This window comes from Brienomyrus brachyistius, chromosome 3 (genome assembly GCF_023856365.1).
Source record: "Brienomyrus brachyistius isolate T26 chromosome 3, BBRACH_0.4, whole genome shotgun sequence".
Lineage (NCBI taxonomy): Eukaryota > Metazoa > Chordata > Actinopteri > Osteoglossiformes > Mormyridae > Brienomyrus > Brienomyrus brachyistius.
The window spans coordinates 26,616,419-26,635,010 of NC_064535.1; the positions used below are offsets into that span (position 1 = coordinate 26,616,419).

An 18,592-nucleotide genomic window follows, 5' to 3' on the forward strand; every position below is an offset into this window, starting at 1 on the left:
CATGCTCTATTTTATACTTCATATATTTAATTATTTCTTTCTTTCTCACAGACAGAAGAAAAGGCTCACTCTGAGGTAAGGACTTTGAGCGGGAGAAGCCACTAAAAAATAAACAATGACATTTGTAAATGCAACATTTTTGTAGAGATGTTTGTAATCCTGCCAGCAGACTCTCAAATTATAACTGACACATGGAAACACCCAAACAATCCATCCATGGTCAAGGTCCCCTAGAGCCTACCTCAGGTGGGGGCACCCCAGGTGGGATATCAGGTCATCACAGGCCCCAAAGATGTACACGTACTTGGGGTGATGATACACATCACAATGTTTTGCGCGATATTGCTGGGCACTTTCCCATTGATGTGGTTAGCACTGTCACCTCACACCCCTGGGACCTTGGGTCCACCTGGGTTCCATGTGTGTGCAGTTTGCCTGTTCTCCCCGTGTTGTTGTGGGGTTTCTTATGGGTGCTCCAGTTTCCCTCCACTGTCCAAAAACATGCTGAAGTGAATTGGAGTTGCCAAATTGTTCGTAGGTGTGAATGGTGTGTGTGTGTCCTGCAATGGCATGGTGCTCCATCCAGTGTTGTTCCCTGCCTTGGACCTGTAGTTTCCAGGATAGGCTGCAGACCCTCCACAACCCTGAACAGGACAGGTGGTTTGAGATAATGTATGGATTGATGGATAGGAAACATTGATCAGCAATGGGCAACTTTTTGCAGTCATCCAGATCAGGATGAGTTTGTCTCACCTGGTTGGCAACTGCCTGTCAACATTGTTCAAAAATTGCCCTGTGTATCATCACCTTCACACACTACAGAAAATCCAGACACTCACCATGCCACTTGTACAATTTAGTAATAATATTGGTATATTGTTTAAGGAAATACAGATGCTTTTGGACAAGATGGATAAAAAACGATTTAATTTTCCTTTTATGTTTGGCCTTTTGGTCTGTGTCACTGGGTTCCACGATGAAATGACAAAACTTCCTGTGCCGACAGCAAATCAGGAAGCTTCGTCGTGAACTGGACGCCTCACAGGAGAAGGTCGCCAAGCTGACCTCCCAACTCTCATCCAACGTGAGTCAGGGATCGGAGTGGACCCCGTCAGCTTCCTAATGCATCACTCCTGTACTGCGGATTTTCCTGCACCGGCCCTTTTAGGAACATGTCCTGTTACTGGATAAGGTGGACATGAATAATGACAGTGAGGTCACAGCTGCTGATACTGCATTTCACCGAAAGCCTGAATGACGGGAGTGTCTTCTCTGATTGGCTCTTTAGTCCTATAACAGCAGAGATTCAGGCAGTTTGATTTGAAAGTAAATGCCCCATGGATTGCTAAACTCCCCCACACACATTCAGGGTAGCCGCGCCTGATATGTGGGGGCTAAGCTGCCCCCGCCTCTTTGCTGTGACCGTGCCCCGCCTCCTCCTTCCCCCCGTGATTGAGTGAGTAATGCAGCGGTGTATGGGATGCTGGGATTGCGTGCAGCTGCGTGGCAGCGATAAGGAGCTTTCCATTGTTTATAAAATGAAGACTTTAGCACTTTAATGGAGACATTTACTTTGCAAGGGGGAACGTTCACGGTGCACAACAGTTTCCAAACTACGGACATAAGAGAAGTCTGAATACATCTGACTTCCTTTAATGGTGCGATTAAGTTTGAGAGCAGCTGTTTGAGGATGTCTACCGTGCAATGGCCTCTCCTGAGGAACAGGGAGTGCCATCCAGCCACCGAGCTGAGAGCCAACAGACTCTAATTTGCTTCACCTCCGAAACGTTACATGCATTATGAGGAGTAGTGTATCTGGGGGGTGGGGCACCAGCCCCCGCTGAAAGCTGATTAGCCTCCAGAGTGCCCCCTCCCCTGTCACTCTCTAATTCATGACACATCATTGGCTAATGATAAGGATGGCCTTTCTATATGAATTATGCCCCCCTTAAGCCTCCCACCGTAAAAAAAATCTCCAAAACACCCCTAGTTATGAGTAAAAATTACTGTGACCTGCCTTCACTAAGGTATGGGAGGGGAACTGTAGTAACAGTCATTATACGGCAATACTATAAAGTAGGCTGATTATTCACACTGGTGCAGGGCCTGACAGCCTCATATTATCACTGTAACACAAGTTACAAGCTCTTCCTCTGGCTCAGACTTGGACTGATTTTCCCTGAGAACTGCTTAGTCTAAACACGGGTTCTGCTCAAGCTGTTTGAAGACGACATTAATATTTAGAGCACATCTGATGCAAATACTCTCTTGGCTGAAGGGACGCGTGGTGGTCCCCTTGAATACTAAGCGGCTGATTGGTTCACCGCAGTTACACCTCGCGCAGATCTTTTACGCTCCGCTGTTCTGCAGGATGGGCACTTTGAAGGCTAAATGAGCTGGCTGGCATTTAAACTTAAAGGCCTTGCTTATAAGGTGTTATTGATTTAAATAAAAATGGTTTGCCTTTAACGGGGAGACATGCCCGTGTGCTGGCAGGTGTGTGGTCTCTGCCCATGAATTATCATCAATTTATTTGCAGTTGAAGGCTTAGAATCAGCAGGGGGCAAGCGAACACAAATCCAGCAGCAAGCGGATCTGTGTTAGTGGTGTTTTTTGAATGACAGAATTAGACATCAATTTTTGCTGGGGAGGGATAAACGGCAAGGCACACCCCAAACCCCCTCCCCACTGCCAGCTCCTCCCTTCTTCTCCATCATCCTCCTCTTTATCTTTCTACTCCTCTACATCCAGCCATTCTCGTGTCTCTCCCACTAACCCATCTTCTCAGCTTTAGTGGTCGGTGGATCAATGCTAGCTGAAATGCGTGGTGCCAATGGTAACGGTTACAGTTCTGGTTCTGTTTATGGTTCTGGTTCTGGTTCCATTTCTGGTTCTAGTTAGCATAGCTTGCTCTCTGGCCCAGCCAGTCTAACTCCTTGACTGGTGGCCATCTGATGTAAGGATAATGCTAATACTGTAAACACACCAGTTTGCATGTGCAACATTAGCAGCCAACATTAGCAGAATAGCTGGTAGAACTTTACTTGATGCGGCACAAATACTTAGTAGCAACTCAGTTACTAATGAAGTACAAATCATGAACAAATATTGTTGTTACTTGAGATAAAAGTTGCGTCATGATTTATTAATGATGAAGAAATGTGAGATCAGTATTTTACTTGTGTTTTTCATGACTTGTTCCTTCAGTGGTTCCTTCAGGAATTCAGAGATTTACAGGATTAACAGATATGGTCTCAAATAAGATAAAACATATGTCATCATTAATTGACGGTGAATTAGCATGAGGTCAGTATATAATTATACTTAGTTTGTGGTTAATTAATACACAAGTAATTGTATTATACTATATTGTTTGTGTCCCAATGTGACAGAAAGAAATTTAACTGGCACTTTAAAATGCATATTTCTTTGTCACCCTTCCTATTTGTTCCAAAAAGGCTCTCTGTCACTGTTAGAAGTGTACAGCCTGCAGAGCTGTAAACAGCGACTGACTACAAAGCCCCGAGCGCGTTTATTTTAACCAGAGAAATGCAAATCTGTGGCTTTCAGGGCCATTAGCAGGCTCGTTCGTTACTCTTTTGTCTCTGGGCCCCGTGCCGTGAGCTGGTGGCTGTTGTGGAGGATTCAGCTTAACCCAGGGGCCAAACATCTGTTTGTACAGCGATGCAGGCAGTGAGGTCCATGCTGGATGTTGCTCAGATGCCTCAGATCTCCGTACATGTCAGAAATACTCACTTTCGTTTTCAAACGTTGATGTGGTTTCGCATATTTACATAATATCAGTTTCATTTTTTTAACAAAATCAAAGAATTATACTTGTTATTGCTTTAGTGCGAGATCTAGCTTATAATCATGAAAGAAATATGTACTTTTTCATTTATATTTATATATTTTTAGTTATATACCTGGATCTCTCCTCCAGATGCTAACCATCAGTTTTATATTTGCAATCCTGGTGATCTTTGCTGGGAAATCAGCTTATTGTATGAAGTCGGACATGCTCGTTGGCAATCAGCGTGAGAAGTGGGTTACTGGGTGGCGGAAGGGGCCGGAACCGGAGTGCTGTGCCGTCTCCATGCTGGCTGACAGAGCCTCCCCGACTCCCTTAGGCTCACCTGGTGGCCGCCTTCGAGAAGAGCCTTGGCAACATGACCTGCCGTCTGCAGAGCCTGACCATGACCGCCGAGCAAAAGGTGCGTTTCCCAGAAGCCTCTGCATTCCCCCATGGGCGCTGTCACCCTTCTGCTTAAGCTTGGGAGTTTTAATTCCCTGTTTTATTAAGCTCCGATATTCAAGCCTATGCACTGAGAAATGCTATAGGAAAATGAGTGAGGAATGTGTGAAATATATAATCCCACATGAAGAGGAATGTGCACCAGCATCAACTGTTATTGTGGCAGTCGGATGCAAATGGCAGGTTTTGGCTCCTGAAGCTTTTAACGGATGGACCCTCAATCGGTGATCATAGGGGCTGCATGTGTTTAAGCGGCTCTTAAAACGAGCTCCGGCCTGCTTCTGCAAATCCCCTCCGTAAAGCTGACAAGCGTTGTCAGCTGTAATCCCCGCTGAATTAAACGGAGGAGATTCCGGCGCGGCGTCTTCGCCGAAGCGGCCGTCATGCCCGGGCGTTGACTTGGGGCGTCTCTCACAACTCTGACTGCTTCTCTGAATCCCCGTCGCTAATTCATTCACAGGGCGATGCGGCAGACGGGCGTGGAAATGGCCACTCTCGTGGAGAATAGAGAGCAATGTTGCAGGAAGAGATGGCCGTCTTCACTTCCTGTTTTGAAGTAGCTGTCAGGTGTTAAAGATACAGTCTAAAAAAAATGACATTGGTGTTATATTTGTGCTACACTTGAGTTAAGTGTCTGAAAGCTGTGAAACATCCCGGAATTAAAGGACACGGTCGTCTCAGTTGGCTCCTCTTAACTCGACAGAGCTTCAACAGAGAGATGTGATTGGCCGCCTCTTTCCTCAGGAGTCCGAGCTGGCTGAGCTCAGGGAGACCATCGAGGCACTGAAGACCCAGAACTCAGATGCACAGACGGCCATCCAGGTGGCACTCAATGGGCCCGACCACCCACACCAAGGTACCGTGTTCAGAGAAGACAGCCTACTCCTAGACTCATGTTTGCATCATGAATGGTTTCTAAAGACCAGTCATCAGTCCAGGATCTCTCACTACATATTCTGACGGCATCCAGCATGTGGTTAGTGGTCTTCAAGGTGTAGTTCCCCCTGAATCAATAGGGGATGCTCACAACCGGCTTCTCGCCCCAGATCTGCAGGTCCGCCGCCAGCGCTCCTCAGACAGCATGTCCAGCATCAACAGTGCCACCAGTGGCAATAGCCACGCCAGTATGGGCAGCGCCGCGGAGGCCGAGGCCAAGAAGAAGAAGAAGAAAAGCTGGGTGGGTCGCCTGGGCCTGGGGGGGGGGGGGGGGGGGGGCTGGGAAAGAGAGTAATAAAAACACAAGGCTGGCTGAGGGAGCAGTCTCAGGTACTCCCTACTGTAAGGGATTGGAACTACGCTCAGCAACAGAAAGGGACCCTGATTGTTCTCTAGTCCTCTTTCTTACAGTTTTAAGTCCTCAGTGGGTGTTTGAACATTGGAGTTTGCCAGCTGAATAATGAAGTATACGATGGTTATTGTATAAAGCATATTTTGAGAAGGACGTCGGATTGCTGTACTAGTTTTCTTTCATGTGAAGCACTTTCCTCGGTCCCCTCGGAAGCTTTTGTGAGACGTAGCATTTTCACCTCAGTTGCTAGGCTTGCTGCTCACTAGTCCGAGGCTGAGAGGATGGACTTGCTGAGGAGGTAGGGTCTGAGTTAGGCGCCTGTCTAATACACATTTCCCTTGCAGCTACGCAGCTCCTTCAAGCAAGCCTTCAGCAAGAAGAAGTCGGCCAAGCCACCGTCGCCCCAGTCCGATGTGGAGGACCAGGCGGACTCTCCCTTGACCTCCTCGCCGAAGTCGCACGACGTCTCCGAGGAGACCAGCAGCAGCCCGCTCAAGTCCTCCCCCTCCGCCCTCGAGTGAGTCCTGTATCTTCACTCATGATGTAGAGGTTTAACTGCATATGCAGAGCCCAATACATGCATTCACATACTCGCACAGCATGCGAAACGTCTACAAGTGGTGGACACAACACTACCCCACAAGACCAGCAAAGTGCTGAAGATGATCACTAGCGCAGAAATTTTTGTCAGGATGGTGGAGGAAGTGTCATCTCTGTACAAATTTAAGTAGAAAACAATTTTGTTATAGAACTTTATATATATATATATATATATATATATATATATATATATATATATATATATATATAACTGTTATACAAGACTCGAGTATTTTTTTGTTTATCGTTTTGTTATGTACAGCTTTTTCTGATACATGCATATCCTAGTAGGCTTCTAATGAAATTCAGTATCATTCATGTACTGTGCAAGTATGCAGTTTGAGACGCGCCCTAAGATATATATTATGCTTGCTCGCCCCCTTGTGGCTCGGTGGAACTGTGCACCCTCACAGGCTGTGCGACTGCACGGAGGCGGAGGCCGAGATCATCATGCAGCTGAAGAACGAGCTGCGGGAGAAGGAGCTCAAACTGACCGACATCCGGCTGGAGGCGCTAAGCTCCGCCCACCACCTGGACCAGATCCGCGAGGCCATGAACCGCATGCAGGTGCGTGACACACAGCTGACACGGAACAGGGGATAAGCCTTACTGTGCAGACATGTGAGTGTCCCGTGTGGAGTTAGGGTCACACGGAACAGGGGATAAGCGTTACTGTGCAGACATGTGAGTGTCCCGTGTGGAGTTAGGGTCACACGGAACAGGGGATAAGCGTTACTGTGCAGACATGTGAGTGTCCCGTGTGGAGTTAGGGTCACACGGAACAGGGGATAAGCATTACTGTGCAGACATGTGAGTGTCCCGTGTGGAGTTAGGGTCACACGGAACAGGAGATAAGCATTACTGTGCATGTCAGCGTCCCGTGTGGAGTTATGCCACAGATTGATTCCAGATCCTTGTTAGAGAAATATCCTGTTTTTAATGAACTGTTATGATCTGTTTGCTTCTTACCTCTGTTTCTTGTGCCAAGTGTGTTAGACTGAAAATACTCACGGAATCCAAACTCCATACTCTCTTCCACACACTGTAATTCCATTTAATATCAGGCTCCCTAGAAATTGTACCTGGGGAAATTATTTCTTAAAAAGCAATGACACGCAGCTCCCTGTACCTTTCCATCGTCTCATATTCATTTGCTTTTCTGCATGCAGTTGTTTTATTGTGGGTATCCAGTAACTCCCAATAAACATAATTTATTGTGATCTAGAATAGAGTGGTATAATGTCTGTACTTGGTGTATAACTAAGACCCAGAACTAGAGCTTAATGATACTATTTTCATCAGAGAAGTTCCTCAGAAACTGCCTGGTGTTTTTATTCTCCATGTGATTAATTTTGTTTGTAAAATTATGGAATTTGCTGTTCTTATACCTTCAGAATATATGACAGGAGTTGTCATATGAGTTTCAGCCAGAGATGGTGCTGTAGAGTAGTATAAAAGTGTAATTGTAGTCCTGGATGTTTGACATAAAGTAAAAAAAAGAATCCATAATTTAACAGGTACCAAGCATGGTAGACATGTCAGCCTGCTGGAGAAAGCGTATTTTGGGGGGCTGTGGGTATTTATTGATGGATGTGGGTATTTGTTATACTGAGAATGGCATCTGGGGTAAAATATAATCCAGCCATAATCATGAAGCTGATTATGAGCATATGAGAGAACTTAGAGGAGAACTAGACCCACATTCATGTCAGCAGAAGAACCGAAACGATACCAACGTGTGGTTGGCTGGTTCTATTAGGGAATAATAAATGAAACTGACAGAGCATCTGGGAAAATCCCAAAAATCTGAAATTTAAAACAACAGGAGCCTTCACTCTCTTTCAAAAGCCCCAGTTAGCCCCTTCAGACTTTAAGTCCCCGGTATAAAGGGTGTCTCAGAAGATGAAAGAACCTTTTAAGCTAAAATGGTGCTTGTTTAAGACCGGGATGTTCTGGTGCCTGCCTCTGACATGTAGAGGATTATGTTAAAAATTGCCATGCCCCCCATCTCCAGAACGAGATTGAGCTCCTGAAGGCAGAGAACGACCGGCTGAAGTCTACAGGAAACATCACCCCCTCGTCCACTCCTGCCAAAGCGGTGCGCCCCCCCTCTGAGACCTCCAGCACTTCTTCGTCCTCCTCACGCCAGTCGCTTGGGCTCTCATTCAACAACCTCAATGTCACAGACACCATCATGACTGGTAGGGGTCCCCTGGGGTCTGTCCAACATCCCATAGATACGGTTTATTAGTAGAAAACTTTTACAGCAGTACTGTCAACAATGTGTATTTGGACTAAGTCATTATAATTCAATACGTATTATAACTATTATCAAATACAAATAGTATTGAAGAATTACGGAAGCATGAATGTAACATTGTAATAGGAAGCCTGGTGTATTAGTGTTGCTAGAATGATTTATGCATTAGTGTTAGCAATTGGCATGATGGTTTTGTGAGCAACTAGTCACAGCTTTGGGTCCCAAGAGTTTCCATGACATCATATCCTGTCTATGACAGACATTCTCCTGGATGACGGCTATGAAGGCAACTTACGAAAAGAGGGCCGCAGCATCAGAATCATGGTCACTATCAACAACAGCTCCAGCCGGACCAAGGTGACCAGGCTAAAGCTTCTCGTTATATATCTGGTTCCTCACTGTCAGCTCTACAATTATCTTGCATGAGGTATACCAGTGAGAATATATGAACAGGTACTGTAATCATTCGTGACTCGTGCCAGGGTTTCAAGTGCCAGGAATACCTCATCGGATCCATCGGAGTTGGCGGGCAAACCAAGTGGGACATGTTGGATGGAGTTGTGCATCGCTTGTTTAAGGTGAGGGTCATCCATCATGCCGGTCCATATTTGCAGGGCTATTTCACACTGTAGGTCCCCAAACCATTTATAATTTTCTTCCTCAAGCAGCAAACCTGACATTGTCTGAGCCATGGTGCTGTGTATTGTATATTGGAAATGCAGTTCCTTACACACTCAAACAGACATGCTTGATGTTAAAATGGACTTGGGAATGCTGTCAGAGAATGGAAGACAAGACAGTGTGACTGTGTGTCCAACAGGAGTACATCTTCCGCGTTGACCCCCTGACCAGCCTGGGCCTGACCTCGGACAGCATCATGTCCTACCGGCTGGGTGACGTAGTACGTGCCCGTGGCTCTGAGGTGCCCGAGAAGCTGCCCTGTGGTTGCCTGGTGGGCGACAGCAATGCCATCACCATCAGCCTCAAAGGTAGAGCCAGAACTTGTTCTCCATGGCTGTTCTCTCTGTTGTTCTGTCACAAGATTTATAAGCTTATTGTCAAGTTTGTGTTTCATAGCACATCCCGATTTCCCTCAGTTTGACGTATCCCTAGGTCAACCACAGGAGGGACCTGCGTTGTATTTTTTAAACCAATCACAATCCTTCATTGTATGACATCATCATATGAATTAAAACCAGTGTTTTCCGTTAAGGGTCAAGGTTCACAGATTTGTAAAAAGTACCAGTTTTATTGTTGTACTGTATGTCAAGGGACAATACAAAAAACTGGAGTTTGTTTACTTACAAAGGCTGCACCGAGCAATGTAAGGGAGCGTCTTTATTTCATGATGAAAGAATTGAAACGCAAGCGTCTCCCTTGCTGACTCAGGGACACTTTGCACTTTGGAAAATTGGGATATCTGTATTTCATATGCCTCTTGGAGGCAGGAACAAGTCTTTATGGGCTAATTTGTGTGGCCTGTAAATGTTTTTATTGGGATTTTTCGCGAAAACACGCATACATTCTCCTTTTCTGCATCGCTGAGGCTGCGTTGTCTGTCACAGTCGCTAGTCTCTGATGTGTCATTTTGCTGTAATGGGTGTGAGGGTGTGAGTTCTGCTGAGCTGATTCCTTCTCCTGTCCTGCTGAAGTCTGATGACCTTTCATACAAACACAAAGTGGTGGTCACGTGTGAAAATTTCTACACCGGCCAACAAGAATTTATTCAAAAGTAACTTAGCTAGTGTAGGATTGTGGTGGCTGAATCACACCCTCAGGAGAAGGACAGCCTCTTAACACCAAAATTGGGGTCAGCTGATCTTTGATCTAGCTTGTGTAATGGTTCTGAGCAGGTGTGTATGTGTGTGTGGACGGTGTGTGTTTGTGCCCTGCAATGGGTCGGCACCCTATCTTGGGTTATTCCCTACCGTGCATCCATGGTTTGTGGAATAGCCTACAGATGCCTGTAACCCTGCATAGGACAAGTAGGCATGGAAAATGGATGGATGGGTGGGTTTTAAAGGGTTTATATGGATTGTAGACTCAAGTGAGACTTCGAAGGTGCATAATGACGCAACTTGTATTGTTCATGTACCGCCATGTAGACTGTGGTCTTCTTCTTTATGGGGGAGATTCAGATTTAACTTCATATAGGAATGATCTCTCATGTTCTCCACCCAGGTGTGAAAGAGAACAGCATCGACGGACTGGCTTTCGACACGCTGATCCCTAAGACCGTCATCCAGCGGTACCTGAACCTTCTGGTGGAGCACCGGCGCATCATCCTGTCCGGGCCCAGTGGAACCGGCAAGTCTTTCCTGGCCAGTAAGCTGGCAGAGTTCATCGTCGCCAAGTCGGGCCGGGAGGTCACGGAGACCAACGTGGCCAGCTTCAACGTGGACCATAAGTCATGTGAGGTAGAGATGGACACTCCTAGATACTAGTCTTTACACCATCAGTTCACCATGCTGAATTTTAGAATTATTTAAATCAACACAATTTATGAATAAAATGAAATTATGCTTCATCTGACATTCACACAAGTATGAGTTTAGGTACACTAGAATGCTGCTTTTCCTATATCCCGTCTTACTGTTCTTTGAGACATACACACACATGTATACGGTCAAGAGTGAAACTTGAAGCCTGAGCAAAGATTCACCCAACTATCCAGAACCCTTGGATCATGTCAGGGGACTTAAGGACCTTGCTTAAGGTCCCAATGGAGATGTGACCATTTTGTAGAGGATGGAAATCAAACTCAATAAATAAAGGGCCTTGAATAATGCCCTTTAGGCTCCAAAATACTTATCGATGAGTTCCAGTTCCATATTTTTAGGAGGTATCTTAGAATGATTGATATATAGCAGTGATACTGGTTGTACTGCTTGTCCTGCATACTCCACTCACTGAGGTGTGAGTACTTCACTGGGCTACGTTCGGCCCATGCAGTGCCTTCATGCAGTGTGCATCCCTGCATAGGAGCTGCGGCAGTACCTGTCGACGCTAGCAGAGCGGTGCAACTCGGAAGACAGCGACTTGGAGATCCCTATGGTGGTCGTCTTGGACAATCTGCACCACATCAGCTCCTTAGGTGACATCTTCAATGGCTTCCTCAACTGCAAGTACCACAGATGGTGAGCGTGATGCCCTCCGCCTCGACTGGTCACTGCGCTGGTCTCTGGGCTTTCGGCTGATTGTGTCCCATGATTAGACGTCCAGTTTTATAATGCATAATTTCCCATCATTCAGACTAGAACTCCGACTTGAGTGCCTGCTTGATTTCTACTCAAGTTGAGCACACATTTCAACAAAATTTCTCATCTAGACATTGACATAAAACAGTAATAACACTGATTCCCCGAAGCTCGTCAGTCAATTGTAATTTTACAGTACATGTAATCGCTGGCCCATGAGCTTTAATCTCTTGTCTCTCCTGTACAAATGATTTGGCTCTTATCTGAAATTCCTTGGCCCTGTGTTTAACTGCCTCTCCTCTGGTGATGTCAGCCCCTATGTCATCGGGACCATGAACCAAGGCATTTCCTCCTCACCCAATCTGGAGCTCCACCACAATTTCAGGTACACCACATGGTCCATTAGCAATCTAGCGATAGTTTTACGTTGTATGAATCTATTCATTTGGTTTTGCATCTGCTTTTGTGTTTACATGAGTCTGCCATGCATCCATTTGAAGCACTTTATATTTACCTCGTCTACTTTGGCACTATAGCAGGCATTAACACATGTTTAGTGAGACTGTATGTAGTGAGAACATTCATTCACTTGGAGTAACTTGTTTGATTGATTTCAAATAACTGTGATAATGGGAAGTACTGGTTGGCTTTTGTGTGTGAATGATAAGAGTAAGAGTCCTCGACAAAATCATTTTGTGTGGGATCCTGTTCACTCTGAGAAGCCCTAACGCAATAAAATACGGCCCGCGGAAAATAGCAAGTGTCTCATTTAACGTTCACTGAGAGAGTATTAAATGCATTGATTAGATGTGACAGAAAGTCAAGAAGACTCCATTCTCAGCTGGTTAATCGCAGAGAACAACCATAACGGGACTAGCTGAGCACTTTCGACTCTTTGCAGCAAGAATTAGCTGTGAAATTAATTGCATTAATAAAACATCATCTTTGAAATAGAGGTTGAGCACTGCAATAAATAAAAAATGAGGAAAGGTCTGAAACTATGTCCATCTTGGCTCACATGTATAATTTTTGTTGCATTTCCATTTGAAACAATAATATTTGACATGGATTCTGCAGGTACTGCTGTGGTGCATTGTTTGAAATGCAAAATGCGTTGTCCTTCTGTAGGCATAATAAAATATTGAGTGTTATTAAAATATTAATTTTCTCACCCAACGGAAAGGTCACCCAACTAGAAGGTCCCACTCTTAATTGTAATGGTGGCTGCTCGTCACCGATTGGCCCTTGCAGGTGGGTGCTCTGCACTAATCACACGGAGCCAGTGAAAGGCTTCCTGGGCCGCTTCTTGCGGAGGAAGCTGATCGAGACGGAAACCGCCAAGAGTGTGAGAAGCAATGACCTCGTGAAGATCGTCGACTGGCTCCCCAAGACCTGGCAGCATCTCAACAGCTTCCTGGAGGCCCACAGCTCCTCTGACGTCACCATCGGTGCGCATCATGCCAAGTCACATGCGCTTCTTTTGCTCCGATCTCCCACCTCACATGTGCTGCGGCACTGGGGGGGGTGGGGGGGGGGGGGGTGTACTTGCAATCTGTGTTAATTGTAGAGCTGGCATCCATCCTGTTTTGGCGGACTGTCCTATATGACTGCCTCCCCCCCAACTTGGGAAATGTTATCATCGGGTGGAGGTGGAATCACATATTATTTCAGATTGCGAATAGCAACAATAGCTAATTCTGAAAGGTCCCGTCTCCCTCTCAGGTCCCAGGCTTTTCCTGTCCTGCCCCATGGATGCCGACGGTGCCAGAGTTTGGTTCACTGACCTGTGGAATTATTCGCTGGTGCCGTACCTTTTAGAAGCCGTGAGAGAAGGGCTGCAGGTGAGTGCAGCAACGGTCCTATGTCGTGATGAGAAGCGCGAGCACTCAGCGCTCATCCCCTTTGTCATACGCATCTTCTCTGCTTAGCTGTACGGCAAGCGGGCCGCGTGGGAGGATCCTTCCAAGTGGGTGATGGACACCTACCCTTGGAGCTCCGCCTCCCTGCAGCATGATTGGCAGGGCCTGCTCCAGCTGAGGCCTGAGGACGTGGGCTACGACTCCTTCAGCGCCAAAGAGGGCCCTCTCAAACAGACGTCTCATGGCGAATCCGAGGGCGACCCGCTGGTAAGAACGTGGCGAGACACATTCCGCCATCCCCTCGGGCGGCAGCCCCACACTGCCCCCCAGTGGTAAGCCGCTGCGCACTGTCCCGCCACAGATGAACATGCTGATGAGACTGCAGGAGGCTGCCAGCTACTCCAGTGGCCAGGGCTGCGACAGCGACGACTCCAGTCACCGCGACAAGCCGCTGGACTCCTCGCTGGAATCCACACTGTAGAAGAATCCCCAGTACCAGCCCGCATTGGGGACAGCGTGTGGCAGCCAGGACCCTGGGACAGGGTCTGTCAGGATCCGGCCAATCACGGAGAGACGAGTTCTGATTCGTCGTGATGTGTCATTGTGCACAAGGGATGCAGAGCTGGTGCCTCAAGGGGGCCAGGGGTTGGTGCCCTCAGACAAGAGGCCCCCCTCAAACCAGAACCACCCCCCTGAATCAATGACTGTTACCACACCCACCCACCCACCCCGGTCAACAACTTTTATCGTTGCCACCCCCAGTCCAGCAGTCAACACTGCTTCGGTCAAATATTTCCTGGTGCTGACACTGCTGAGTCGCGGCCTTTAGTTTGCGAGACCGAGTGTCACAACGTGGCCCACAGGCAGTGCTAAATAATCGCATCCAAGTTAAACTGGAATTTCAATTTTGTTTTACGGTTTTATTTTGCTCGCCTGAATAGCAGATGTGCCGGGCGACTTTCCGACGTTTACTGAGGTGCTATGGAGGGACTCCTCTCCAGCCCAAACCCTGACCTCGGCAGAGCCCACGCCACACCGGCCGTATGACTGGTGCCAATTTCTAGTTTACAAAATCGCCGCCCCCGCTTAGAGGTCTACATAGCCCCCTTTGCCAAAAATAAAGCACAAAACACCCGTGCGACAGCCAGACGATGACTACTGTGAAAAACTGGACGCTGCGAGGGAAGTATCCGTGGGCGTGCTGTTCGCCTCTCTCCTCGGGTTTCAGATCCACTGTCGTCTTCTTCGATTCGCCTGCGTCAGACTCACATAGCTACTTATCCTCCTTTCATGTGAACAAAGTACTATAGCAACCGAATGCTGCTAGCCAGAAAAACTACGTAATTTAAGAGCAAATTTCCAAAAGTCATTCCATGCATTTGTTTGTTGTTTTTCAGACGAGGCAGCAAATGACCTAAAGTTAGGCTTCCTCATAATCTGTTACAGTTTTGGGAACCAAAACTCACACAATCCTCATGTAATCCAACAAAGAACTTGCATTACGTTTCCAAAACTCACTAAGTCCATAGACATTTTTTTAAAATGTATCTCGTGGGCTGCGTGAGTTTTGGGAATTTGCTCTTCGCTTAAGACAAAAAAGAAACACAGTTATTATTAAAGGACTGCGGGGGGAACCTATGAAGGCGGCGAATTCGACCATGGTGCTTTCTCTCTGCCTTAAACGGACTCGCAGGGTGTCCAACGTGTTAGAGGAAAGGCGAATCGACAGACAGATCGCCAGGTGACCGTAGTCAGGCCTCAGTGGCGGGAGGAGGCGTGTTCTCACCAGATGCAAGCGACTGCGCCCCCCCATGCAATGCCCTCTATTCCCGTGGATGAACTGAAACTAGGTGCAGCTACTCCTGCTGTCGAGCTTTCCATCACAGCCTTCTTCAAAGAGTACATATGGCTAGAAAAACACTTGGGAAAGACTGTGTGCCCAAAGAAATGGTTTGAGTTTGTGTGTTTTTCCGCAGTAAATCTGTCATCGTTTGAATAGGAACGGGCACAGCCCTTCATGACCCAGCAACAGGTTTGAAGTGGCTGCGATGCGAGAGAGGAGACTTTATTAACACACGGCCGCCAGCAAGGACTGGTGAGTGCCGATGAGCAGAGAGTAACTACTTAGAGCTACTTTGTCCTGTTTCTTTAAATAAAATAAAAAAAAAAAAAATAATAAAAAAAAACAGAGGGCTGGTTTTGCACAGTTTCTCGGGGTGGGAAGGACTGTAAATAGAAATTTCTGGAACCAGGAACTCAAAGATGCTTTCCACCCTCCCGGTTAACCTTACGCTAAGCTGAGAATCCTTATCCCTGTGCTGGCAAGGGGAGACACAATAACAGACTGACAGCAGGACGAGGAAGGACATGTCGAAAAACAGTCCAGCATGCTGCCCCCTACAGGTGTGGCTGCTCATAGCGGTTGGTCATTCTCTGCAGGAGCTACATCACATATTAAAGCATGTGTCACTTTGGTGACTTAAAAAGAGAAGTTGCTTAAATCCTTATTTGAAGGAAGAGAGCATGATATATCCGTCTTATGCAGCAGTGTATGAATCAAATAAATTATTCAATGACTCGTAAAAGCACGCAGAATATAGCATCTTCGGTAGAGAAATAAATAAGCATACAAGGTACGATTGCCCAAACGCAGTTCAATGACACTGCAGACCCAGGATAATAATGCACAGGCAGAGTTCTACACAACGTAGTTCTGCACAGAGAAAAAAAATTAACAAAAATAAAAACGATCATTTAAAGTAGATTTCAGTTTCACCTTTTCCCTGCAGACTTCATGGACAGATAAAGCATGTTTAACTTACTCATCATTTCCAGTATATCTGCAGAACTACGTCATTTTTCATGTACAAAACAATACTTTCCTCTGACATAATACCCAGTATACACATGGACCCTATTAGATTACCAATCTACATTCCGTGCTGTGTTGAGGTACAGCAGGGGGCAGGATGGGGTCAATTCCTCTCGGTTTCAGTGGCCTACTGCAGTTGATGGCGGAAAGTGGGAGCTTTACTCACCTATCGGGTGAGATCCGACTGCAGTTTACGACTCCATATGTAGTCACTGGTGCCAAACCTCAGGACAATCCTGCTTTCTGCAGGCGACTCGTAAGCCTTGTGAGCTCCACACTGCCCCTGCCCAGATTCAACATACACATAGACAGTGCCAGATCCAGGATCAGCGCAGGCCTCCCGCACAAAGTGTTCAGTGTCAGGCCGAGGCAGCTGATGCTGGATCAACCCTGGGGTTCCAAACTGCCAATAACAAACCGATATTTGCCAGTCAGGCATAACTAATCAACCACAAATGAACAAACATTATTTGAACAGATGTACTGCAAGCTGTTCTAGCTCCACTGACAAAAGCAGCCTGCTGCTTGGTTAACAGAACCCAAGCCCACGCAGTCTGTGTAGGCCATGGTGAGTACATCACCCCAGTGACGTGTTCAACATCCATCTTAGCCAGTGCGTGGCATCTACTGCTTGGGAAATCGCTCTTTTCAATTTTTTTTTTTTTTCTCCGAAGCATTGTCTTTAAATGTTTTATATTTTGTACATTTGTATGTAACATATAATGTAAATAGACAGAGCGATTTAAATCATCAGAGGAATTTTGTAGTCTTTGTAAAGCCCTAATAAACGGTATTCGGTGTTCCAAAAACACCCGATGTGGTGACTTGTTTCAAAAATCTATTTCTATTCCTTGTGGGTCCTTGTTGATTCCTTATGACCATTCTGGTGTGATGGGTCAGGGGGCACTAGAGTCTGGGGCGCATGCAAGTTTCCTTTGAGTGGTGAAGGCTATTAATGGAAGAATACCAAGGGGTCAGTCTGAGTGTGGGGGCCCCTACACAGCGGCCGCCCCCTGATATGCAGGAAGCACATGCACTGCTGACTTAGCCTTTCCCTTCTCCCCCCTGCACCACTAGCCCAGTGCGCCAGTGCAACTGCAACTTTGGTCAGCTGGCTGGACTGAGATTTTCTGTGCAAGACAAGTCCGCACACACATACGCATGCATTTAGATACCTTGTAAATAGTCTGTAGGGTCTGCAATCTGTCCCAGTGCTTGTGATGTAACTAATTTTAGCCTTATAATGGAATAATATAGATGCGTCGTAAGAAGAGAGTCTGAAAGCATGAGTGTCACGCCAGATGCGTGAGACTTGGCAACGCGGCAACTGGGCAATTATTGGCCTCCAGCTGTGTCCAGTCGGCACTCCTTGTGGCCGATGGTGAGCAAAGCACATTTACCAATGGCCTGTGTGGTGCTGATCGCCCTCTACTGGTGGGAGGCAGATTCCTGCTGGTTCCGGGCATCGCATCGGTTTCTTAATAATGGCAGTTCTTGTCCTAGCTCATGGTGTCAGCATATATACACTGATCAAAAAAATTAAAGGAAGACTTTGAAAACACATCAGATCTCAATGGGAAAAAAATCATGCTGGACATCGATACTAATATGAAGAGAGCAATGTGTTCGTAACGAAAGGATGCCATCAGACATAAGGATACGCTGATGGTGTAGTAAGAGGGCTGATTGAAGAGGTCCCCAATTATAAAAATAAGCTTCCGATAGTATAAAATAATAAAAGTGATAACAAAATGAAGACATTTTCTCAAACATTGTAGACTTCTTTTTTTCCCCATTTTCTGCCGCGCATTTTTCCAAACGTTTTCCAAAAGTTACCGAAATGGGTCGTCCTGGTCTTTGCTTATCAAAGACACTCATCTCTCCCTTACTACAGCTTTTGGCATGTTGGGCCCACTTGTGGACATTTTTCACATCCATACATTCATCACCATAAATTGCCATCATAAACCTAGGAATTTTGATTCAATTTTGTTATTCTAATGGTTGCTGCCATCTAGTGGATAGCTAAAGTAATTGCTTGATTTCTGTACGTGCTCTGAATCCTAAAGCTGTTTTGCGATATTTCGAGGTTGCATTGGCTCCTGTGACCCACTCGCTGTTTTAAATTGGCCCTGAAGATCATATAGTAAGGAACAGGGTTTTATAAAAGATATTTTGAGAGACTGGACTATTGGGTTGTAGCCCAGAATATTTTTTCTATAACCCTAAATTTATCTTGCTGGTCGTAACTTACATTCCCT

The 18,592-nt window shown here is 46.2% G+C and overlaps 1 protein-coding gene across 6 annotated transcripts in view; it reads left to right on the top strand.

Moving 5' to 3' along the window:
- LOC125738710 (neuron navigator 3-like) overlaps positions 1–17,168 on the top strand; it is a 191,789-nt gene extending 174,621 nt beyond the window's left edge. For all 6 annotated transcript variants that reach the window (XM_049007917.1, XM_049007920.1, XM_049007916.1 and 3 more), the window contains 18 exons: positions 52–75; positions 1,007–1,084; positions 4,131–4,214; positions 5,000–5,111; positions 5,302–5,432; positions 5,888–6,060; positions 6,557–6,710; positions 8,158–8,344; positions 8,663–8,760; positions 8,886–8,981; positions 9,224–9,392; positions 10,585–10,820; positions 11,386–11,540; positions 11,914–11,985; positions 12,852–13,048; positions 13,323–13,441; positions 13,529–13,726; positions 13,821–17,168. In XM_049007917.1, coding sequence (XP_048863874.1) covers positions 52–75; positions 1,007–1,084; positions 4,131–4,214; positions 5,000–5,111; positions 5,302–5,432; positions 5,888–6,060; positions 6,557–6,710; positions 8,158–8,344; positions 8,663–8,760; positions 8,886–8,981; positions 9,224–9,392; positions 10,585–10,820; positions 11,386–11,540; positions 11,914–11,985; positions 12,852–13,048; positions 13,323–13,441; positions 13,529–13,726; positions 13,821–13,940 — 2,403 coding nt within the window. In that variant the 3' untranslated portion in view covers positions 13,941–17,168. The remainder of the gene's footprint in view (positions 1–51; positions 76–1,006; positions 1,085–4,130; positions 4,215–4,999; positions 5,112–5,301; positions 5,433–5,887; positions 6,061–6,556; positions 6,711–8,157; positions 8,345–8,662; positions 8,761–8,885; positions 8,982–9,223; positions 9,393–10,584; positions 10,821–11,385; positions 11,541–11,913; positions 11,986–12,851; positions 13,049–13,322; positions 13,442–13,528; positions 13,727–13,820) is intronic.
- Positions 17,169–18,592: the final 1,424 nt, after the last annotated feature.